The sequence below is a fragment of the Ranitomeya imitator genome, chromosome 4 (genome assembly GCF_032444005.1).
Source record: "Ranitomeya imitator isolate aRanImi1 chromosome 4, aRanImi1.pri, whole genome shotgun sequence".
Classification (NCBI taxonomy): Eukaryota; Metazoa; Chordata; class Amphibia; order Anura; family Dendrobatidae; genus Ranitomeya; species Ranitomeya imitator.
Genome location: NC_091285.1, coordinates 13,404,117 through 13,428,771, shown reverse-complemented (window position 1 = coordinate 13,428,771; position 24,655 = coordinate 13,404,117). Strand labels below are relative to the sequence as shown.

At 47.4% G+C, this 24,655-nt stretch overlaps 1 protein-coding gene across 2 annotated transcripts; it reads right to left on the bottom strand.

The window, feature by feature from the left end:
• On the bottom strand, nucleotides 1-24,628 carry INTS13 (integrator complex subunit 13). 2 transcript variants are annotated; one of them, XM_069763089.1, is made up of 18 exons: nucleotides 24,440-24,628; nucleotides 20,797-21,029; nucleotides 20,024-20,098; nucleotides 17,789-17,991; nucleotides 17,583-17,663; nucleotides 17,415-17,505; nucleotides 13,512-13,640; nucleotides 13,337-13,360; nucleotides 11,744-11,828; nucleotides 11,229-11,315; nucleotides 10,948-11,037; nucleotides 10,662-10,840; nucleotides 9,488-9,658; nucleotides 9,252-9,406; nucleotides 1,223-1,453; nucleotides 1,001-1,140; nucleotides 772-907; nucleotides 1-341 (listed from the first exon to the last, which is right to left on the bottom strand). In XM_069763089.1, the coding sequence occupies exons 2-18, from the start codon at nucleotides 21,019-21,021 to the stop codon at nucleotides 302-304; spliced, it is 2,142 nt and encodes a 713-aa protein (XP_069619190.1). In that variant the 5' UTR covers nucleotides 21,022-21,029; nucleotides 24,440-24,628; the 3' UTR covers nucleotides 1-301. The 2 variants fall into 2 exon arrangements, with proteins under 2 accessions (XP_069619190.1, XP_069619192.1); XM_069763091.1 differs by lacking the exon at nucleotides 13,337-13,360.
• Nucleotides 24,629-24,655: the final 27 nt, after the last annotated feature.

Here is a 24,655-nt window from a genome sequence, read left to right as displayed (position 1 = left end):
AAAAAACAACTGAGCTTTATTATTTATTTGTTTTAAAAAGTGGATTTCAACCCAAATTTCATTTGCTGTAAAGACCCCTCTCCTGCGGTTGTTTTTTTTCCTCCCCTACATATTAAAATAACGGGGCGCTTTCCCATCATCCTCTTTAGATGTAAAATTTGTAGAAAATCCTAAAAAGAGGTGAAGTGGGTATATATATATATAAAAAAAAATAAAAAAAAATAAAAAAAAATATATATAAATCAGTTCATAGGATCGAGAAAGGATTCCCAAGCGTCCCGCGAGGACCACGGGGGTCTCGTCACTGTCTGCCCGTCTTCCCGTTCTCAACGGCGTCGGATCTACGAGAAATGATGAAAATCAGCGGATTAATAATCGGATCCTATCGCCCTCCCCCTCCCCCCAACATTTGCATATTCTACTGTACTGCTTAACCAATCAGTCGACGGGGAACGGGATTTGTGCAAATGTCCGTTAAAAAAAAAAAAAAAAAAATTCTGAAAAATCTGCTTAACATTTCCGTTATAAACAGTAAAATGTAAATTTTTTTAGAACTAAGACGAGTCATAAGAAGACTGGGAAAATCTTCGCCTGCTTGCTGATAGTTTCCGGGTAGGAACATAGCCTTCTTTAAAAAAAAAAAAAAAAAAAAAAAATTCACAAAAAGTTGTTCATTAATTAAAAAGCAGAGTGCACAGCATAACGAGCGCGGCACTACCCACTCATTTGCATATGCAATTTTTTTTTTTAACTACCCCTCCCCCGACTCACCCGTTCTCCTCCTTGAGGTGCTGGTACAACTCCGCCTTGTTATTCACGGAGTTCACGCGTCCGATGAACTCCTGATGCTTCCGGGAATTGGCGGTGTTTATCCTATTGCTCCACAGGGACAGCAGAGACATGGGGCCTGCGGGGGGAGGGGAGAAGGAGCAGGAAGAGTTGTCAGAGGTACCAGTCACAGAATATCCCCCGTTCTCACACCCCCATAAAACTGACCGACCTTTAGACTTTTCCACCGGCGTGGTCTCCTCCGCCGCGATGTGCTGTTTCTTATTGGGGGGCTCGGGAGAATCAGGGGAGTCCTTGATCACTTCCGTCTCCATCTGCTCCTCTTTTTCTCGGTCTATCGACGTTTTCATCCTGAGACCGATAAGTTAAGAGTCACGGCCCGCCACTTACCGGGTCAGTGTACTGCTCTCTGGTGTCTGCCGCCGCCACTTACCGCTCGGACTCCGCCCACTTCTTGTCGTGGTCGAACTCCTTCGCCCCTTTGTCCGACTTCTCCTCTTTGTCCTCCCGCTTTCTGCCGCGTTTCTTGCGCTCTTCCTCCTCGGGGGGCTTACTCCTGCACGCCTGCAGACACTCCATCACCCGCTGGTGCTTGTCGGAGCTGTTCACGTGTGCCCGGACCAGGGTCTCCAGCTCGTTCCACATGATCCGGTACTGCTCATCCCTGGAGGGGGTCAGAGGAAGAGCAACAACCCTCATCATCCGGCCTCCGACCGACACTGGCGGGAGTCCTCCCTTAACCACATTTTCCGAGAGTGTAATGCTATTCTTGGCCAGTCGTTATGGTAAAAGTGTAATTAAAAAAAAAAAAAAAAGAAAAAAGATAAATATAAAATAAAATATATAATATATTTATCTTTTTTTTTTTTTTTTTTTTTTTTTTTTTTTACACCATGACTAAAAAGGTTAAATTATTTGAGTCAGATTACCACATGGTGTATTATTTTTTTGTAAATATATATATTTTTATTAAACTTAATTTTTTTTAACTTTTGCATTTAATTAAAATGTTATAATTTTTTTTTAATTAAAAATTTAATATTTTTAAATTAAATACTTATTTATTAACCCCTTTACCCCCAAGGGTGGTTTGCACGTCAATGACCGGGCCAATTTTTACAATTCTGACCACTGTCCCTTTATGAGGTTATAACTCTGGAACGCTTCAACGGATCCTGGTGATTCTGACATTGTGTTCTCGTGACATATTGTACTTCATGATAGTGGTAAAATTTCTTTGATAGTACCTGCGTTTATTTGTGAAAAAAACGGAAATTTGGCGAAAATTTTGAAAATTTCGCAATTTTCAAACTTTGAATTTTTATGCAATTAAATCACAGAGATATGTCACACAAAATACTTAATAAGTAACATTTCCACATGTCTACTTTACATCAGCATAATTTTGGAACCAATTTTTTTTTTTTTGTTAGGGAGTTATAAGGGTTAAAAGTTGACCAGCAATTTCTCATTTTTACAACACCATTTTTTTTTTTAGGGACCACATCTCATTTGAAGTCATTTTGAGGGGTCTATATGATAGAAAATGCCCAAGTGTGACACAATTCTAAAAACTGCACCCCTCAAGGTGCTCAAAACCACATTCAAGAAGTTTATTAACCCTTCAGGTGTTTAATAGGAATTTTTGGAATGTTTAAATAAAAATGAACATTTAACTTTTTTACACAAAAAATTTACTTCAGCTCCAATTTGTTTTATTTTACCAAGGGTAACAGGAGAAAATGGACCCCAAAAGTTGTTGTCCAATTTGTCCTGAGTACGCTGATACCCCATATGTGGCAGTAAACCACTGTTTGGGCGCATGGGAGAGCTCGGAAGGGAAGGAGCGCAGTTTGACTTTTCAATGCAAAATTGACAGAAATTGAGATGGGACGCCATGTTGCGTTTGGAGAGCCACTGATGTGCCTAAACATTGAAATCCCCCACAAGTGACACCATTTTGGAAAGTAGACCCCCTAAGGAACTTATCTAGAGGTGTGGTGAGCACTTTGACCCACCAAGTGCTTCACAGAAGTTTATAATGCAGAACCGTAAAAATAAAAAATCATATTTTTTCACAAAAATTATATTTTTGCCCCCAATTTTTTATTTTTCCAAGGGTAAGAGAAGAAATTGGACCTCAAAAGTTGTTGTACAATTTGTCCTGAGTACGCTGATACCCCATATGTGGCAGTAAACCACTGTTTGGGCGCATGGGAGAGCTCGGAAGCGAAGGAGCGCTATTTGACTTTTCAATGCAAAATTGACAGGAATTGAGATGGGACGCCATGTTGCGTTTGGAGAGCCACTGATGTGCCTAAACATTGAAACCCCCCACAAGTGACACCATTTTGGAAAGTAGACCCCCTAAGGAACTTATCTGGATGTGTGGTGAGCACTTTGACCCACCAAGGGCTTCACAGAAGTTTATAATGCAGAGCCATAAAAATAAAACAAAATTTTTTTCCCACAAAAATTATTTTTTAGCCCCCAGTTTTGTATTTTCCCTAGGGTAACAGGAGAAATTGGACCCCAAAAGTTGTTGTCCAATTTGTCCTGAGTACGCTGATACCCCATATGTGGGGGGGAACCACCGTTTGGGCGCATGGGAGAGCTCGGAAGGGAAGGAGCGCCGTTTGGAATGCAGACTTAGATGGAATGGTCTGCAGGCGTCACATTGCGTTTGCAGAGCCCCTAATGTACCTAAACAGTAGAAACCCCCCACAAGTGACACCATTTTGGAAAGTAGACCCCCTAAGGAACTCATCTTGATGTGTTGTGAGAGCTTTGAACCCCCAAGTATTTCACTACAGTTTATAACGCAGAGCCATGCAAATAAAAAATATTTTTTTTTCCACAAAAATTATATTTTAGCCCCCAGGTTTGTATTTTTCCAAGGTTAGCAGGAGAAATTGGACCCTAAATGTTGTTGTCCAATTTGTCCTGAGTACGCTGATACCCCATATGTTGGGGTAAACCCCTGTTTGGGCGCATGGGAGGGCTCGGAAGGGAAGGAGCACTGTTTTACTTTTTCAACGCAGAATTGGCTGGAATTGAGATCGGACGCCATGTCGTGTTTGGAGAGCCCCTGATGTGCCTAAACAGTGGAAACCCCCCAATTATAACTGAAACCCTAATCCAAACACACCCCTAACCCCAATTCCAACGGTAACCCTAACCACACCTCTAACCCTGACACACCCCTATCCCTAATCTCAACCCTATTCCCAACTGTAAATGTAATCTCAACCCTAACCCTAACTTTAGCCCCAACCCTAACTGTAGCCCCAACATTAACCCTAGCCCTAACCCTAACCCTAGCCCTAACCCTAGCCCTAACCCTAACCCTAACCGGAAAATGGAAATAAATACATTTTTTTTTATTTTTCCCTAACTAAGGGGGTGATGAAGGGGGGTTTGATTTACTTTTATAGCGAGTTTTTTAGCGGATTTTTATGATTGGCAGCCGTCACACACTGAAAGACCCTTTTTATTGCAAAAAATATTTTTTGCAATACCACATTTTGAGAGCTATAATTTTTCCATATTTTGGTCCACAGAGTCATGTGAGGTCTTGTTTTTTGCGGGACGAGTTGACGTTTTTATTGAAAACATTTTTGGGCACATGACATTTTTTGATCGCTTTTTATTCCGATTTTTGTGAGGAAGAATGACCAAAAGCCAGCTATTCATGAATTTCTATTGGGGGAGGCGTTTATACCGTTCCGCGTTTGGTAAAATTGATAAATCAGTTTTATTCTTCGGGTCAGTACGATTACAGCGATACCTCATTTATATCATTTTTTTATGGTTTGGCGCTTTTATACGATAAAAACTATTTTACAGAAAAAATAATTATTTTTGCATCGCTTTATTCTCAGGACTATAACTTTTTTGTTTTTTTGCTGATGATGCTGTATGGTGGCTCTTTTTTTGCGGGACAATATGACGCTTTCAGCGGTACCATGGTTATTTATATCTGTCCTTTTGATCGCGTGTTATTCCACTTTTTGTTCGGCAGTATGATAATAAAGCGTTGTTTTTTGCCTCGTTTTTTTTTTTTTTTTTCTTACGGTGTTTACTGAAGGGGTTAACTAGTGGGACAGTTTTATAGGTCGGGTCGTTACGGACGCGGCGATACTAAATATGTGTACTTTTATTGGTTTTTTTTTTTTATTTAGATGAAGAAATGTATTTATGGGAATAATATTTTTTTTTTTTTTCATTATTTTGGAATATTTTTTTTTATTTTTTTTACACATTTGGAAAATTTTTTTTTACTTTTTTACTTTGTCCCAGGGGGGGACATCACAGATCAGTGATCTGACAGTTTGCACAGCACTCTGTCAGATCACTGATCTGACATGCAGCGCTGCAGCCTTCACAGTGCCTGCTCTAAGCAGGCTCTGTGAAGCCACCTCCCTCCCTGCAGGACCCGGATCCGCGGCCATCTTGGATCCGGGGCTGGAGGGAGCAGGGAGGGAGGTGAGACCCTCGCAGCAACGCGATCACATCGCGTTGCTCCGGGGATCTCAGGGAAGCCCGCAGGGAGCCCCCTCCCTGCGCGATGCTTCCCTGCACCGCCGGCACATCGCGATCATCTTTGATTGCGGTGTGCCAGGGGTTAATGTGCCGGGGGCGGTCCGTGACCGCTCCTGGCACATAGTGCCGGATGTCAGCTGCGATAAGCAGCTGACACCCGGCCGCGATCGGCCGCGCTCCCCCCGTGAGCGCGGCCGATCGGCTATGACGTACTATCCCGTCCAGGGTCAGATAAGCCCAGGGCACCTCGACGGGATAGTACGTCTAAGGTCACAGAGGGGTTAAAATGTTATCATTTTTACAATTTTTGATAAACTTTTATAGTTAAATCTTTTAAATTAAAGTTTAGTAATATTTTTATTATTTTTCATTAATATTGTATAATTTGTATTCAACTTTTATCATTTTTTTTAATATACTTATGTATTTTTTAAATTGATTTTATAATTTTTATTACACTTTTTATTAAAAAATAATACAATCACTAAAGTTTAATTTAACTTTTGACTTTAAAAAAAAAAAAAATATATATATATATATATATATATATATATATATATATTATGTTATAATCTTTATTAGACTTTAAAAAAAAATATTACAATAATTTTAACCCCTTCCCGACCTGTGACACAGCGTATGCGTCATGAAAGTCGGTGCCAATCCGATCCATGACGCATATGCTGTGTCACAGAAAGATCGCGTCCCTGCAGATCGGGTGAAAGGGTTAACTCCCATTTCACCCGATCTGCAGGGACAGGGGGAGTGGTAGTTTAGCCCAGGGGGGGGGGTGGCTTCACCCCCTCGTGGCTACGATCGCTCTGATTGGCTGTTGAAAGTGAAACTGCCAATCAGAGCGATTTGTAATATTTCACCTAAAAAACTGGTGAAATATTACAATCCAGCCATGGCCGATGCTGCAATATCATCGGCCATGGCTGGAAATACTAATGTGCCCCCACCCCACCGATCGCCCCCCCCCAGCCCCCCGATCTGTGCAGCGCTCCCCTCCGTCCTGTGCTCCGCTCCCCCGTCCTCCTGTCCGCTCCCCCCGTGCTCCAGTCAACCCCCCCCCGCACTCCGATCACCCCCCCGCACAGCGATCCCCCCCCCGTGCTCTGATCACCCCCCCCTGCACAGCGATCCCCCACCCCGTGCTCCAATCCACCCGCACGCACACCGATCCTCATCTGTGCTCCGACGCCTCCCCCCCGTGCTCCGACGCCTCCCCCCCGTGCTCCGACGCCCCCCCCCCGTGCCCTGATCTCCCCCCCCTTATACTTACCGAGCCTGCCGGTGTCCGTCTTCTTTCCTGGGCGCCGCCATCTTCCAAAATGGCGGGCGCATGTGCAGTGCGCCCGCCGAATCTGCCGGCCGGCAGATTCGTTCCAGAGTGAATTTTGATCACTGAGATATAACCTATCTCAGTGATCAAAATAAAAAAACAGTAAATGAGCCCCCCCCTTTGTCACCCCCATAGGTAGGGACAATAAAAAAATAAAGAATTTTTTTTTTTTTCACTAAGGTTGGAGTTAGAACTAGGGTTAGGGTTAGGGTTAGGGGTAGGGTTAGGGGTAGGGTTAGGGGTAGGGTTAGGGGTAGGGTTAGGGGTAGGGGTAGGGTTAGGGGTAGGGCTAGGGGTAGGGTTAGGGGTAGGGTTAGGGGTAGGGTTAGGGTTCGGGATGTGCACACGTATTCTGGTCCTCTGCGGATTTTTCCGCAGAGGATTTGATAAATCCGCAGTGCTAAACCGCTGTGGATTTACCGCGGTTTTTCTGCGCCTTTCACTGCGGTTTTACAACTGCGATTTTCTATTGGAGCAGTTGTAAAACCGCTGCGGAATCCGCACAAAGAAGTGACATGCTGCGGAATGTAAACCGCTGCGTTTCCGTGCAGTTTTTCCGCAGCATGTGTACAGCGATTTTTGTTTCCCATAGGTTTACATTGAACTGTAAACTCATGGGAAACTGTTGCGGATCCGCAGCGTTTTCCGCAGCGTGTGCACATACCTTTAGAATTAGGCTATGTGCACACGGTGCGGATTTGGCTGCGGATCCGCAGCAGTGTTCCATCAGGTTTACAGTACCATGTAAACATATGGAAAACCAAATCCGCTGTGCCCATGGTGCGGAAAATACCGCGCGGAATCGCTGCGTTGTATTTTCCGCAGCATGTCAATTCTTTGTGCGGATTCCGCAGCGTTTTACACCTGTTCCTCAATAGGAATCCACAGGTGAAATCCGGACAAAAAACACTGGCAATCCGCGGTAAATCCGCAGGTAAAACGCAGTGTTTTTTACCCGTGCATTTTTCAAAAATGGTGCTGAAAAATCTCATACGAATCCGCAACGTTGGCACATAGCCTTAGGGTTGGGTTGGAATTAGGGTTGTGGTTAGGGGTGTGTTGGGGTTAGGGTTGTGATTAGGGATATGGCTACAGTTGGGATTAGGGTTAGGGGTGTGTTGGGGTTAGTGTTGGAGTTAGAATTGAGGGGTTTCCACTGTTTAGGCACATCAGGGGGTCTCCAAACGCAACATGGCGCCACCATTGATTCCAGCCAATCTTGTATTCAAAAAGTCAAATGGTGCTCCCTCACTTCCGAGCCCCGACGTGTGCCCAAACAGTGGTTTACCCCCACATATGGGGTACCAGCATACTCAGGACAAACTGCGCAACAATTACTGGGGTCCAATTTCTCCTGTTACCCTTGAGAAAATAAAAAATTGCTTGCTAAAACATAATTTTTGAGGAAAGAAAAATGATTTTTTATTTTCACGGCTCTGCGTTGTAAACGTCTGTTGTAAAGGGCTCATTATGCATCTAGATAAGTTCCTTGGGGCGTCTAGTTTCCAAAATGGGGTCACTTGTGGGGGAGCTCCAATTTTTAGGCACACGGGGGCTCTCCAAACGTGACATGGTGTCCGCTAAAGAGTGCAGCCAATTTTTCATTCAAAAAGTCAAACGGCGCTCCTTCCCTTCCAAGCCATGCCGTGCGCCCAAACAGTGGTTTACCCCCACATATGAGGTATCAGCGTACTCAGGACAAATTGGACAACAACTTTCGTTGTTCAGTTTCTCCTTTTACCATCGGGAAAATAAAAAAATTGTTGCTGAAAAATCATTTTTGTGACTAAAAAGTTAAATGTTAATTTTTTCCTTCCATGTTGCTTCTGCTGCTGTGAAGCACCTGAAGGGTTAATAAACTTCTTGAATGTGGTTTTGTGCACCTTGAGGGGTGCAGTTTTTAGAATGGTGTCACTTTTGGGTATTTTCAGCCATATAGACCCCTCAAACTGACTTCAAATGTGAGGTGGTCCCTAAAAAAAAATGGTTTTGTAAATTTCGTTGTAAAAATGAGAAATCGCTGGTCAAATTTTAACCCTTATAACTTCCTAGCAAAAAAAAATTTTGTTTCCAAAATTGTGCTGATGTAAAGTAGACGTGTGGGAAATGTTATTTATTAACTATTTTGTGTCACATAACTCTCTGGTTTAACAGAATAAAATTTCAAAATGTGAAAATTGCGAAATTTTCAAAATTTTCGCCAAATTTCCGTTTTTATCACAATTAAACACAGAATTCATTGACCTAAATTTACCACTAACATGAAGCCCAATATGTCACGAAAAAACAATCTCAGAACCGCTAGGATCCATTGAAGCGTTCCTGAGTTATTACCTCATAAAGGGACACTGGTCAGAATTGCAAAAAACGGCAAGGTCTTTAAGGTCAAAATAGGCTGGGTCATGAAGGGGTTAAGATCTCATAATGGCCGGTGGGCTAACCTCTATAGAGTCAGACGGGTGCAGAGACGAAGCACGACCAGTCACGTCTGTTGCCATTACCCCTGCCCATGGTGAAAATCACCCCCTCCACGTGCCCTGATACACTGTAACGGAGACATCAGCGGTGAACATACCTCTTTGGCCCCTTCCCTCTGGTGCCAGCTGTAGATATCGGGAGCGGGTCGTTCTTCCTCTCCATGTCCACCAGATTGTAGATGGTTTTCTGACAGTTCAGGACGTCGTCCTCGGTGAGAGCCTCCTTCACGATGACGCTGGCTAGGGGCACCACCTGCAGGAGCGAGAGCCGTCACTATCGGGCCCCTTACATCCTCGTCCCCGGAAGGTCCCCACACTCAGCGCCTGCACTTACCGCCTGCATGTTGAAGATGGTTGTCTGCGAGATGATCATGGGCCAGTAGCGGGTATATCTCTCCAGCTGGCACTTCGCCCTCTCCACGGGAATCTCTACGGTGCCGTCCAGCTTATAGCGGGTGTCTAGAAATGGCATCAGACGATTCTCCCTCATGAACTCCCCGAAGTCCTAAAAATACAGGAGAATAACAGCTCCAGCTTCAGGAAGATATTAGGAAACGCAGAGGTTTAACCCTTACAACCAAATCCCTCCAACAGCTCTGGATCCTAAAAGTCCATGAAGTCAACACCCCGGCTGAGAACAAGAATAACTCTGATCCCGGTCATATAACCCCCCCCAAAATAAAACTCAAAACTATTTTAATAATAACAAAAATATTAAATACTACAAATAATATAGTAAAAATAAATTAAAAATGCCGAAGAAGACTGCGACGACGAAGAAAACTACAATGACGAAGAAGAAAAAGACTATGATGAAGACTGCGACCACAGACGACGACGACGACCAAAGAAGACTACGACCAAAGAAGACTACGACGACCAAAGAAGACTACGACGACCAAAGAAGACTACGACGACCAAAGAAGACTACGACGACCAAAGAAGACTACGACGACCAAAGAAGACTACGACGACAACCAAAGAAGACTACGACGACAACCAAAGAAGACTACGACGACAACCAAAGAAGACTACGACGACAACCAAAGAAGACTACGACGACAACCAAAGAAGACTACGACGACAACCAAAGAAGACTACGACGACAACCAAAGAAGACTACGACGACAACCAAAGAAGACTACGACGACCAAAGAAGACTACGACCAAAGAAGACTACGACCAAAGAAGACTACGACCAAAGAAGACTACGACCAAAGAAGACTACGACCAAAGAAGACTACGACCAAAGAAGACTACGACCAAAGAAGACTACGACGACAACCAAAGAAGACTACGACGACAACCAAAGAAGACTACGACGACGAGCAAAGAAGATGACAATGAAGAAGACGACGATGACGATGTTGTGACTCTCAAAAGCTTAAAATGAGAGTGGGAAAGGGGTTAAAAACTTAAGGCTTACATTTGGCAATAGTGGGGGATGTTTCCTACTATATTCCAGGCATAACTTCCATTGAGAAAGCCGGTAATGCGCTCCTACGTACCGTAATCCTATAGTCGGTGACCCTTCCCCCGCAGCCCTCGCTTATGGATGGGGGGTCCTCCAGTGTAGAACGGGAGCTACTCAAGACGTGCAGAAAGATCTCTCCTCCGTGACTGCTCAGCATGTGACTGATCACCTTGGATCCGGATTTCCGTGGTTGTTCCAAAAGCACCGACCGACCTGTGGGCAATCGAATCATAAAATTGGACACCAGTTCCTCTAATCCGGCTCCTCGTGGGCGGGATGGTGCTCATCCGTCACACAGCACCGATACTCGTAGCTCTCACCATTTAATAGGAAGTTAGTAAGGCAAGATGATGGTCGGCTGTTCACGTCCACTGGGGAGATCCGGAAAGCGCCGGTACAATAATGCAGTTCTATGGGTAGGTGAGAAATATAATCATCATTGGTTACTTAAGTAATCAAAGCTCCGCCCCCGCTTAACTACTAATCTCTCTGCTGATTGGCTAAGACAAATTGTGCACAATTAACACCTTCCTGTCCAGTAATTTAATTTTTTTTGTGCCAATCATATAGTTATGAGACCACCTTTACCCTCTCTACTCACCCACACTGTTCGTCCTCGGCGTGCACCATTTTAAAGTGACTGTCTCTTTAAGAGTGGGTTCTCGGCTGTTACCAACATGTCCGTCTCCTAAAATCAATAAAAAAAAAATTGTGTATCTCAGACATTTTATATTCCTGGGTTGCGGCATCTTTTTCAAACTCCTGACCAATTATAGTTAGCAGCGCAGAGGATTTCAGGAAAGAAGTGACAATAGGACAATGAGGGGAGGACGGGGCTGTCCTATGATGTCAGAAGGAAATGGAGACAAGTTGGGAGACCAGAGATAGATAGATAGTGGAAAAAGAAGAGTTCACAGCAGCACAGAGGATTTCAGCAGAGAAGATTTAAGGTCTTGTGGGAGGCAAAGATCCGTCCACTGATGGGATGATGGCAGCGAGATGTGTGCATGACAAGGAGAGAAGGTAAAGGGCAGAGCAGCACAGAGTATGTCAGGGTAAAGTGGGAGAAACCAGTGGAAAGACTGGGGGGCTGCAGAGCGTTCGTGGGGAACATACCACTTTTTATAAATTCTACGTGCGCCTCCTTGTGGTGAAGAAGCTCCACGTCGTAGTTGGCGGAAGTGTTGGCGTGTTGTTCCTCCTTCATACAGAAAACACAGAAAACAGAAGAGCAATGAAACCAGGAGGGAAGCGGGGGAGACACGGCGGGGGGCACGCACGGGAGACTGAGCAGCGGCACCCACCACTGCCATAGGATGCTAAGGGTGATACCGCTGCTACCAGTCACTGCTCCTGGCATCATGGGAAATTCTGGCTAAAATACAAAGAGCAAGTGTCCAGAATACAGAGTAAGTACAGTGACTGCACCAGCAGAATAGTGAGTGCAGCTCTGGGGTATAATACAGGATGTAACTCAGGATCAGTAATGTAATGTATGTACACAGTGACTGCACCAGCAGAATAGTGAGTGCAGCTCTGGAGTATAATACAGGATGTAACTCAGGATCAGTAATGTAATGTATGTACACAGTGACTGCACCAGCAGAATAGTGAGTGCAGCTCTGGGGTATAATACAGGAGGTAACTCAGGATCAGTAATGTAATGTATGTACACAGTGACTGCACCAGCAGAATAGTGAGTGCAGCTCTGGAATATAATACAGGATGTAACTCAGGATCAGTAATGTAATGTGTGTACACAGTGACTGCACCAGCAGAATAGTGAGTGCAGCTCTGGAGTATAACACAGGATGTAACTCAGGATCAGTAATGTAATGTATGTACACAGTGACTGCACCAGCAGAATAGTGAGCGCAGCTCTGGAGTATCCCTGTATACAGGATGTAACTCAGGATCAGTAATGTAATGTATGTAAACAGTGACTGCACCAGCAGAATAGTGAGTGCAGCTCTGGAGTATAATACAGGATGTAACTCAGGATCAGTAATGTATGTACACAGTGACTGCACCAGCAGAATAGTGAGTGCAGCTCTGGGGTATAATACTCCTAACTGTATTACAGCCAGAATTTCCACGTCTACAATGAAGATAAAGTTACGCTGCAAACTGAGAAGAATTACATTTAAAGCATTTTATTCTAAAATAAAAAAAAAGAAAAGAGACTCGCTATATCAGTCATTCAGTTGTTAAAAATTCTTTCCTTTTTAGGGAACATCTTGTTGGGATGAAGCCGGGAGAGAAGCCCCCGACTCCTCACACAGCGGATCACCCGGACTTCTTTCCCCGAGATCTTGTGTGATCGGTTTGGATCTTTGAAAAGAATTTTTAATCAACTTTCTCTGACTATTTTGTGGGTAATCGCTGCTGTGGACGCTGCAGAGAAAACATCATGTCAGCAGAACGGGGGGAACTTCACTGTTAGTTTTCTTAAGGCGGCAGAGAGCTCAGGTTAGATGTCGCCAGAGGTCACACAAGGGGAGAAACGGGCAAAAAACACACGGAGAAGACACCACAGTACACAGGAGGGAGCGACCGCAGCTAGGACCCCTCAGCGGGGGATGGGGGGAGGTTGTGTTTCTCACATTTTTCGGGGGGTTTATGTAATAAAATAGAAGCAGGGGAGTCAATTTGGGGATGTTTTTCTTTTCTGCGTAAACTGGAGAGAGGCGGTTTACAAAATATACTAACCTGATCACAGACACTGATTGTGGGCTAGTAAAAAACAGAAAAATATGATATGGAGAGGAAAAAAAAAAGAAAAGAAAAACAAAATAAAAAAATAAATAATAATTAAAAAAAATGAAAATAGATAAAAAAGAAGAAAAAGCAAAAGAGCAGCAAAGAAGGGGCGAAGGGGTCTTACCTTCATGGGGATGTTAGTTATAGTGGTGGAGGCCAAGTCAAAGTGGAGCTGGACCAGATGGTTTAACTTTGTGGCGAGATGTCTACCGGCACGGACGCTGTGGACCTCGCTGGTCAATACAGAGGAAAGCTGAGGAGGAGACGAGAGCAGTGAGGTGAAGGAAGGTCCACGGCCACCACTAGGGGGAGCTCCCTGTGTACAGAGATACATGATAAGATCCTGTCTGCAGTCACCACTAGGGGGAGCTCCCTGTATACAGAGATACATGATAAGATCCTGTCTGCAGCCACCACTAGGGGGAGCTCCCTGTATACAGAGATACATGATAAGATCCTGTCTGCAGCCACCACTAGGGGGAGCTCCCTGTATACAGAGATACATGATAAGATCCTGTCTGCAGCCACCACTAGGGGGCGCTCCCTGTATACAGAGATACATGATAAGATCCTGTCTGCAGCCACCACTAGGGGGAGCTCCCTGTATACAGAGATACATGATAAGATCCTGTCTGCAGCCACCACTAGGGGGAGCTCCCTGTATACAGAGATACATGATAAGATCCTGTCTGCAGTCACCACTAGGGGGAGCTCCCTGTATACAGAGATACATGATAAGATCCTGTCTGCAGTCACCACTAGGGGGAGCTCCCTGTATACAGAGATACATGATAAGATCCTGTCTGCAGTCACCACTAGGGGGAGCTCCCTGTATACAGAGATACATGATAAGATCCTGTCTGCAGACACCACTAGGGGGAGCTCCCTGTATACAGAGATACATGATAAGATCCTGTCTGCAGCCACCACTAGGGGGAGCTCCCTGTATACAGAGATACATGATGAGATCCTGTCTGCAGTCACCACTAGGGGGAGCTCCCTGTAAAAGGAGATACATGATAAGATCCTGTCTGCAGTCACCACTAGGGGGAGCTCCCTGTATACAGAGATACGAGATAAGATCCTGTCTGCAGCCACCACTAGGGGGAGCTTCCTGTATACAGAGATACGTGATAAGATCCTGTCTGCAGCCACCACTAGGGGGAGCTCCCTGTATACAGAGATACATGATAAGATCCTGTCTGCAGCCACCACTAGGGGGAGCTTCCTGTATACAGAGATACGTGATAAGATCCTGTCTGCAGCCACCACTAGGGGGAGCTCCCTGTATACAGAGATACATGATAAGATCCTGTCTGCAGTCACCACTAGGGGGAGCTCCTTGTATACAGAGATACGTGATAAGATCCTGTCTGCAGCCACCACTAGGGGGATCTCCCTGTATACAGAGATACGTGATAAGATCCTGTCTGCAGCCACCACTAGAGGGAGCTCCCTGTATACAGAGATACATAAGATCCTGTCTGCAGCCACCACTAGAGGGAGCTCCCTGTATACAGAGATACATAAGATCCTGTCTGCAGCCACCACTAGGGGGAGCTCCCTGTATACAGAGATACATGATAAGATCCTGTCTGCAGTCACCACTAGGGGGAGCTCCCTGTATACAGAGATACGTGATAAGATCCTGTCTGCAGCCACCACTAGGGGGAGCTTCCTGTATACAGAGATACGTGATAAGATCCTGTCTGCAGCCACCACTAGGGGGAGCTCCCTGTATACAGAGATACATGATAAGATCCTGTCTGCAGCCACCACTAGGGGGAGCTCCCTGTATACAGAGATACATGATAAGATCCTGTCTGCAGCCACCACTAGGGGGAGCTCCCTGTATACAGAGTTACATGATAAGATCCTGTCTGCAGTCACCACTAGGGGGAGCTCCCTGTATACAGAGATACATGATAAGATCCTGTCTGCAGCCACCACTAGGGGGAGCTCCCTGTATACAGAGATACATGATAAGATTCTGTCTGCAGCCACCACTAGGGGGAGCTCCCTGTATACAGAGATACATGATAAGATCCTGTCTGCAGCCACCACTAGGGGGAGCTCCCTGTATACAGAGACACATGATAAGATCCTGTCTGCAGTCACCACTAGGGGGAGCTCCCTGTATACAGAGTTACATGATAAGATTCTGTCTGCAGCCACCACTAGGGGGAGCTCCCTGTATACAGAGACACATGATAAGATTCTGTCTGCAGCCACCACTAGGGGGAGCTCCCTGTATACAGAGATACATGATAAGATCCTGTCTGCAGCCACCACTAGGGGGAGCTCCCTGTATACAGAGATACATGATAAGATTCTGTCTGCAGCCACCACTAGGGGGAGCTCCCTGTATACAGAGATACATGATAAGATCCTGTCTGCAGCCACCACTAGGGGGAGCTCCCTGTATACAGAGACACATGATAAGATCCTGTCTGCAGTCACCACTAGGGGGAGCTCCCTGTATACAGAGTTACATGATAAGATTCTGTCTGCAGCCACCACTAGGGGGAGCTCCCTGTATACAGAGACACATGATAAGATTCTGTCTGCAGCCACCACTAGGGGGAGCTCCCTGTATACAGAGTTACATGATAAGATTCTGTCTGCAGCCACCACTAGGGGGAGCTCCCTGTATACAGAGACACATGATAAGATTCTGTCTGCAGCCACCACTAGGGGGAGCTCCCTGTATACAGAGACACATGATAAGATCCTGTCTGCAGTCACCACTAGGGGGAGCTCCCTGTATACAGAGTTACATGATAAGATCCTGTCTGCAGCCACCACTAGGGGGAGCTCCCTGTATACAGAGATACATGATAAGATCCTGTCTGCAGCCACCACTAGGGGGAGCTCCCTGTATACAGAGATACATGATAAGATCCTGTCTGCAGTCACCACTAGGGGGAGCTCCCTGTATACAGAGATACATGATAAGATTCTGTCTGCAGCCACCACTAGGGGGAGCTCCCTGTATACAGAGATACATGATAAGATCCTGTCTGCAGCCACCACTAGGGGGAGCTCCCTGTATACAGAGACACATGATAAGATCCTGTCTGCAGTCAGCACTAGGGGGAGCTCCCTGTATACAGAGTTACATGATAAGATTCTGTCTGCAGCCACCACTAGGGGGAGCTCCCTGTATACAGAGATACATGATAAGATCCTGTCTGCAGCCACCACTAGGGGGAGCTCCCTGTATACAGAGATACATGATAAGATTCTGTCTGCAGCCACCACTAGGGGGAGCTCCCTGTATACAGAGATACATGATAAGATCCTGTCTGCAGCCACCACTAGGGGGAGCTCCCTGTATACAGAGACACATGATAAGATCCTGTCTGCAGCCACCACTAGGGGGAGCTCCCTGTATACAGAGACACATGATAAGATTCTGTCTGCAGCCACCACTAGGGGGAGCTCCCTGTATACAGAGATACATGATAAGATCCTGTCTGCAGCCACCACTAGGGGGAGCTCCCTGTATACAGAGATACATGATAAGATTCTGTCTGCAGCCACCACTAGGGGGAGCTCCCTGTATACAGAGATACATGATAAGATCCTGTCTGCAGCCACCACTAGGGGGAGCTCCCTGTATACAGAGACACATGATAAGATCCTGTCTGCAGTCACCACTAGGGGGAGCTCCCTGTATACAGAGTTACATGATAAGATTCTGTCTGCAGCCACCACTAGGGGGAGCTCCCTGTATACAGAGTTACATGATAAGATTCTGTCTGCAGCCACCACTAGGGGGAGCTCCCTGTATACAGAGATACATGATAAGATCCTGTCTGCAGCCACCACTAGGGGGAGCTCCCTGTATACAGAGATACATGGTAAGATCCTGTCTGCAGCCACCACTAGGGGGAGCTCCCTGTATACAGAGATACATGGTAAGATCCTGTCTGCAGCCATCAGTAGGGGGAGCTCCCTGTATTCTGCCTGGCAGCCAATTTCACAGCTTCCCCAGATACATAAGAGGGTGACTCGCGGACGTTACCTCTTTTTTAGGGCGATCTGACACGAGGCTCTCGTCCCCGACCGGATACGTGTGGATAAGTACCAGTTCACATTTCTGGATCTGCATGAGTCTTAAACAGACAGGGATTATTATACACCATCCCCAGTAGATGAGGGGGTGACGGGGTGCAGCATGGGGGGCACTCACTGGTCTGAGCCGGCCGCCAGCTTGTTGTGCTCGTGGATGGTCTCGCTGACACAATCCTCCAACATCTGGACGTGGCTGTCACTGGAGAGACACGGAGAATCCTAATGTGAGACCTCTGGTGTAAGGGAGACCCCCGCCCCATCACAGCGGTGCAGAGCCGAGACCCCCTGTAAGTGGCGGCAGAGGCCATGTATGGGGGGCCGCACCTCTTGGCGTTGGTCAGGCAGATGATCCTCCCTCTGTTCGCCACGCGCTCCGCGTTCTCCATCAGCGTCGTCCGCGTATCGTGCTGATAATCCGTCACCTTACACAGAGACTCCACGGCGGCCACCAGTCCGTGCAGGATGCTGCAGCACTCGGGGTCCGCGCGAGGGTTCGGGGGTCCAATCGTGGCTAAGGCCGCCATTAACTGGAGAAGGAAAGTCGGTCAGTAAAACGAGATCACGATATAATAGTGCGGGAGCGTAATAAGCGCAGAGCGGTCACATATATTACACCTCCTGTCACTCAGCCTCACGTGGCTGATAACAGGGAGCAACAGCCGCTCATTAACCCCTCCAAGAAGATATTCAAAATTTTTGCGCTTTAGATTTTTTAATTTTTTTTATTTTACTGAAATGAAAGGATTTGGAGTTAAAAAGAATTGTTGCAGTTGGAATTCATTAGAATGTTTCTCTCCCTTTTGTTGCCATAGGCCGATGTTTCCCGACGCAGGAAACAAAAAACAAAGAAAGTCTTAGAATGAAACTAACTAATTACTAATCATATATTATATTTCATAATGAGCATTGTATTATTAATAAAAGAAAAATTTATTACATATTATTTGTTAGTATATTATTAATAAGTGTGTATTGTTATATTCGTATTGTTGTATAAATATATATTTTTTATTACTATTAAATGTAATTAGTAGTAGTAAGAATGTAGAATTACCGTATATACTCGAGTATAAGCCGAGAATTTCAGCCCCCTTTTTTAGGCTGAAATTTCCCCCCTCGGCTTATACTCGAGTCATACACAGGGGTCGGCAGCGGAGGGGGAGCGGAGTGGTGTAATCATACTCACCTGCTCCTCAGCGCGGTCCCTGCATGTCCCTGGTTGTCCGGGCGCCGGCAGCTTCTTCCTGTAGTGAGCGGTCACATGGTACCGCTCATTACAGTAAAGAATATGGACCCGACTCCACTCCCATAGGGGTGGAGCCGCATATTCATTAGTGTAATGAGCGGTACCATGTGACCGCTCACTACAGGAAGAAGCTGCCGGCGCCCGGAGAACCAGGGACATGCAGGGACCGCGCTGGGAGCAGGTGAATATGGTGGGGGCAGTGCGCTATACTCACCTGTCCCTCGTCCCACCACTGGGCGCCACTCTTTATTCTGCGTCCTCTGCAGTGACGCTCAGGTCAGAGGGCGCGATGACGCGATTAGTGCGCGCCGCCCTCTGCCTGAACAGTCAGTGCAGAGGACGGGGAAGACACAGCGGCGCCCGGCAGTGGAACGTGGGACAGGTGAGTATAGCAAGTGCCGGAGGCCTGAGAGGTGAGTGTGTGATTTTTTTTTTATCGCAGCAACAGCAAATGGGGCAAATATCTGTATGGAGCATCTTATGGGGCCATTATCAGCATTTGTGCAGCATTATATGGGGCGTATTTTGTATGAAGCATCTTATGGGGCCATCATGAACTGTATGGAGCATTATATGGGGCTCTTGATTCAATATGGATATTCAAAAACACTTAACCTACTGATGTCTCAATTAATTTTACTTTTATTGGTATCTATTTTTACTTCTGACATTTACCGGTAGCTGCTGCATTTCCCACCCTAGGCTTATACTTGAGTCATTAAGTTTTCCCAGTTTTTTTGTGGCAAAATTAGGGGGGGGGGGGTCGGCTTATACTCGAGTATATACGGTATTACTTTATTAATATAATTTATAATCTACAATTATTCATAAGAAATGTGACCTAATAGATTATTATTAGTACTAATAAATGTAATATGATTTTTAAATATAATGTTTATAATAAATGTGATACATAATTCCCAATTAATGTTGACTATTGTTATTTAATACATATAGTATTTTTTTCATTATTAGTAATAATGACACATTATAATAATAATGTATTTTTAAAGGGGTATTCCCATCTCCAAGATCCTATCCCAATCTGTAGGTGTAATAATAACAATATTAGCAAATAAGTCAAATTAGTGTGGTATAGTTCTTCTGATTCGCTATGTCTCTTTACCTTAGGTATCCATGGTTACGACCACTGATAAAGTGACAATTAGATAGCTAGTTGCTAGTGGTCATAACCAGGGATACCTATGGTCCTACAATGCCTGCACGTGAGTAAAGAGACCTAGCGAATCAGAACAACTCTACCACATTTCTATCTGGAGTAATGGTGCCATCAGGCGGAGCTGCCTCCTCACCTCCTGCAGGCTCTGATCTTCTTGACTCCAGGAGTTTAATATCCGGGAACAGGAATCGCTGACGATGAAGTTCACCTGTAAGTGACAGAAGACAGGGGGTCATTATCCCCCTCTCCTTTCGCTTCCCTTGCTGCCCCTTCTGGAGAGGAGCTGATGTTGTCGGTGAGCGCGCTGCATGACTCATTTGAAGTTTTCACGTCTCTTTAGCGGATTCCCCATTATTATTATTTGCTTTCGGAATCCATTTCTTGTGACTGTGGAAAAAAGCGTCGGACGCGCCTGATTCACCGCTGCCTCCAATCTTTCTCAAAGTCCTCGCCTACACTCAGGACATGGGATCAATCAGCTGATCGCTCCTGTCGATATCATGCGCAGCCGCCGCCGCTTCCGTAGAGAATGACCGGAGTGGAGGTCGAGAGCGGTGGTCGGGACCCCAGCGACCAGTAACATATCCCCCAACTTACGGGTAAGGGATGATGTTTGATTGGTCACTATGATCCTAATAAAGAGTCAGAGCAGGACCGGGACCACCGGCCACGTCAGGGACCCCAGAGAACCTCCTCCTGCCTGACAGTATCAGCGGCTCCTCTCTGGTAATCAGGCGAGGAGCTGGGGATGCCGTCAGGTAGGAGGAGATTCTCAGGGATCCTTGACATGGCCGGTGGTCCCGGTCCTGCAAGTCGATTCCCACCATCTCTACTACTAAATAGAGCAGGAGGAGTGGAGCGTCCACAACGAGGAGACCCCCAATGTTACACCCAGAGGAGCCTCACCAGCTTCTTGAAGGGGAAGATGTCGTACATGATCCTGCAATACTCCATAGACGCCTCCACCGCACAGGTCCACAGGGACTTCGAGATGGGCGCCAGCGGGATGATCCCTTGGGTACGGTTTTTCGTCAGCATATCGAACTCCACGTGCTGCCGGCAGGATTCGGCCATGTAGGGGCAGCGGTCGACCACGAACACCGTCTTGTGAGACTCGGAATACATCTTCATCTTGTCCCCTAGGAAAGAAGAAGGTTTCATCTACAAGTGTCAGGGGCCATGACAACAGATGGGGTCTCGGAGATCAGAAGATCGACACCCAGGCTCAAGGGAACCGGTGAAGTCCTGGCGGGCACCAGAACAGGAGCGGCCCCCATAACAGCAGTGCCTGGCCCCGTGTGCATAACGGAAAACTTTCTTAAAGGGGCGGAAGGGACGATTTTTCATGAACGTATTTAGGCCTAAAAATCATTTTTGCAATTAGGTTTCATCAGAAATGTCGCATCCTGTCGCGTTTACAGGCAATGACGTCATAAAACCTGCTCAGAAAAGACGGAAGAAAAAAGCGTTACAAATTGCCAGACTGTCAAGAATATGCTCACTGACGGAATCCCAGTTAACGCCTAGAAGTCACATGATGCAACACGTTTTTTAATGCAACAAAATTGCAAAAATACTTTTTAGCCCAAAATACATGAACTTAAGAAACAAAATTGTAAAAAATAAAAAAAAAACACAAAATATTGAAATACAAAAAATAAAAAAATAGCAAAATACAAAACACCAAATACGAAAAAAATGAGAACAAAACACTAAATACAAAAAAAAAAAAAAAATACATAAAAAAAAAATAAATAAAAAAAAAAATGGTCTCCAAAAGGTGAGCAACCCCTTAAATTTCACAGTTTGCAAATTGATTAATGAATATTCTGGATTGTGGTATAAATGCAAAATCAGGCAATCGTTAATAAAGATCAGCAACGTTATAGGGCAATATTGCAGCTAACCCGGGGCCTTTCCCTTTAAATGGACAGAGAACATGACGGTCGGGAATTTAGTGAACGAGGATCAGGGACCCCAGAATCAGTTACTGGTGGGCACCACAATCTGACACTCCTGATAACGGGGCTCCGTCTCTTGCCGCCAGAGGAGAGGAATTTCCCATAGAGGTGAATGGAGGAGGACTCGGGTTCAGTACTCAGCAGCTTGCGGAGCGCCGGGCGCTTACTCAGCTCTGTGACCCGATCACCGGACCTGCAACGTGTCAGCAGTGACCCGGATGCCGGACGGGAAGACCGGTCGCCATTAAGGACAGGATTGCCAGCGCCAACCAAACTGCTCCTCTCTAAGGGACCCCTCTACCTTCATGGGGGTCCGCGGTCTCCTACGCGTCCCATAGGGCGAGATGACCCGGGCTCAGCGCATGGGGGGCCGCAGCCGAGGAGACAAGACACATTCTAGTGGCAGCGGATGAAGACTGATGGAAGGGGGTCTAGCCTAGAGGCATGAGGGACCTCCTGAGTGCAGCTGTCCCTTTAAGGGATTAGAGTGGGGGGGTCCCAAGATCAACATTTCTGTCCTTATGGGTTTTTAGCCCCTTAAAGGGAACCTGTCACCCCGTTTTTTGAGATTGAGCTATAAATACTGTTAAATAGGGCCTGCGCTGTGTGTTCCTATAGTGTATGTAGTGTACCCCGATTCCCCATGTATGCTGAGAAATAACTTACCAAAGTCGCCGTTTTCGCCTGTCAATCAGGCTGGTCAGGTCGGGAGGGCGTGGTGACATCGCTGGTTCTTCCTCAGCTTTACGTTGGTGGCGTGGTGGCGTAGTGGTGAAGACACAGCGCGCGATCTGCGCTGTCATCCCTTTCGTCGGTGGGGGCGGCCATCTTCCTGGGGCCGCGCGTGCGCAGATCGAGTGCTCTGCTGCACGGGGCTTCAGGAAAATGGCCGCGGGATGCCGCGCGTGCGCATTAGAGATCGCGGCGGCCATTTTCCCAAAGCCGAGATGCAAACTCGGCTTTGGGAAAATGGCCGCCGCGATCTCTAATGCGCACGCGCGGCATCCCGCGGCCATTTTCCTGAAGCCCCGTGCAGCAGAGCACTCGATCTGCGCACGCGCGGCCCCAGGAAGATGGCCGCCCCCACCGACGAAAGGGATGACAGCGCAGATCGCGCGCTGTGTCTTCACCACTACGCCACCACGCCACCAACGTAAAGCTGAGGAAGAACCAGCGATGTCACCACGCCCTCCCGACCTGACCAGCCTGATTGACAGGCGAAAACGGCGACTTTGGTAAGTTATTTCTCAGCATACATGGGGAATCGGGGTACACTACATACACTATAGGAACACACAGCGCAGGCCCTATTTAACAGTATTTATAGCTCAATCTCAAAAAACGGGGTGACAGGTTCCCTTTAACAAGCGCCCCCTGAGAGTATGGACACTCGAAGAAGAGAATACTGAGCGCTAAAAATGGGTAATGGTGTCTGTAGGGGGTGGGAGCAGCAGATGGCGGCGGTCTCGTGATGGCACCGGGGCAAATATCAACAACAACGAAAAAAACTCCTAAAACCACATCGATCCAGGTGTAATTCACAATCACGGGGAGGAGAGAAGGGGAGCCGGGGCGAGGGGAGCAGGGCGCGGGGAGAAGGGGGAGCAGGGCGCGGGGAGAAGGGGGAGGGTAGAAGGGGAGTCGGGAGAAGGGGAGCCGGGGCGAGGGGAGAAGGGGAGCCGGGGCGAGGGGAGAAGGGGCGAGGGGAGCCGGGGCGAGGGGAGAAGGGGCGAGGGGAGAAGGGGCGAGGGGAGAAGGGGCGAGGGGAGAAGGGGCGAGGGGAGAAGGGGCGAGGGGAGAAGGGGAGCCGGGGCGAGGGGAGAAGGGGAGCCGGAGCGAGGGGAGAAGGGGAGCCGGGGCGAGGGGAGAAGGGGCGAGGGGAGAAGGGGCGAGGGGAGAAGGGGCGAGGGGAGAAGGGGTGAGGGGAGAAGGGGCGAGGGGAGAAGGGGCGAAGGGCGAGGGGAGAAGGGGCGAAGGGCGAGGGGAGAAGGGGCGAGGGGAGAAGGGGCGAGGGGAGAAGGGGCGAGGGGAGAAGGGGCGAGGGGAGAAGGGGCGAGGGGAGAAGGGGCGAGGGGAGAAGGGGCGAGGGGAGAAGGGGCGAAGGGGAGAAGGGGCGAGGGGAGAAGGGGCGAGGGGAGAAGGGGCGAAGGGGCGAGGGGAGAAGGGGCGAAGGGCAGAAAGGGAGAAGGGGCGAGGGGAGAAGGGGCGAGGGGAGAAGGGGCGAGGGGAGAAGGGGCGAGGGGAGAAGGGGCGAGGGGAGAAGGGGCGAGGGGAGAAGGGGCGAGGGGAGAAGGGGCGAGGGGAGAAGGGGCGAAGGGGCGAGGGGAGAAAGGGCGAGGGGAGAAAGGGCGAGGGGAGAAGGGGCGAAGGGGAGAAGGGGCGAAGGGGCGAGGGGAGAAAGGGCGAGGGGAGAAGGGGCGAGGGGAGCAGGGCGAGGGGAGAAGGGGAGCTGAGCAGGCGCTCATCACCATGGAAACCACCATCACCATCTGTAACCTGCAACAAATATCCCAAAACTGTAACAAAATGTATCAAAATAGAAAACAATACAAAGTATCATCCGCAACAATGTGACAGGTCGTCATCACCTGCTGTAAGCCCGCGGGAGGCGGCTGTATCACGGGGCGCAGACAGGGGGCGTCCTTGTAGCCGTCATTCCCACCTCCTGTTCCAGCAGTGACAGCGGCCCGGAGACCCCCGCACTCTGCGCTCTCACAGGCCGGGGCCTGCAAGCTCCTCCATAAATGGCGCCTTCGCGGTTTCCTCCTTTTTGGGTCAGTCCGTCTGCCGTCCATTGAATTACG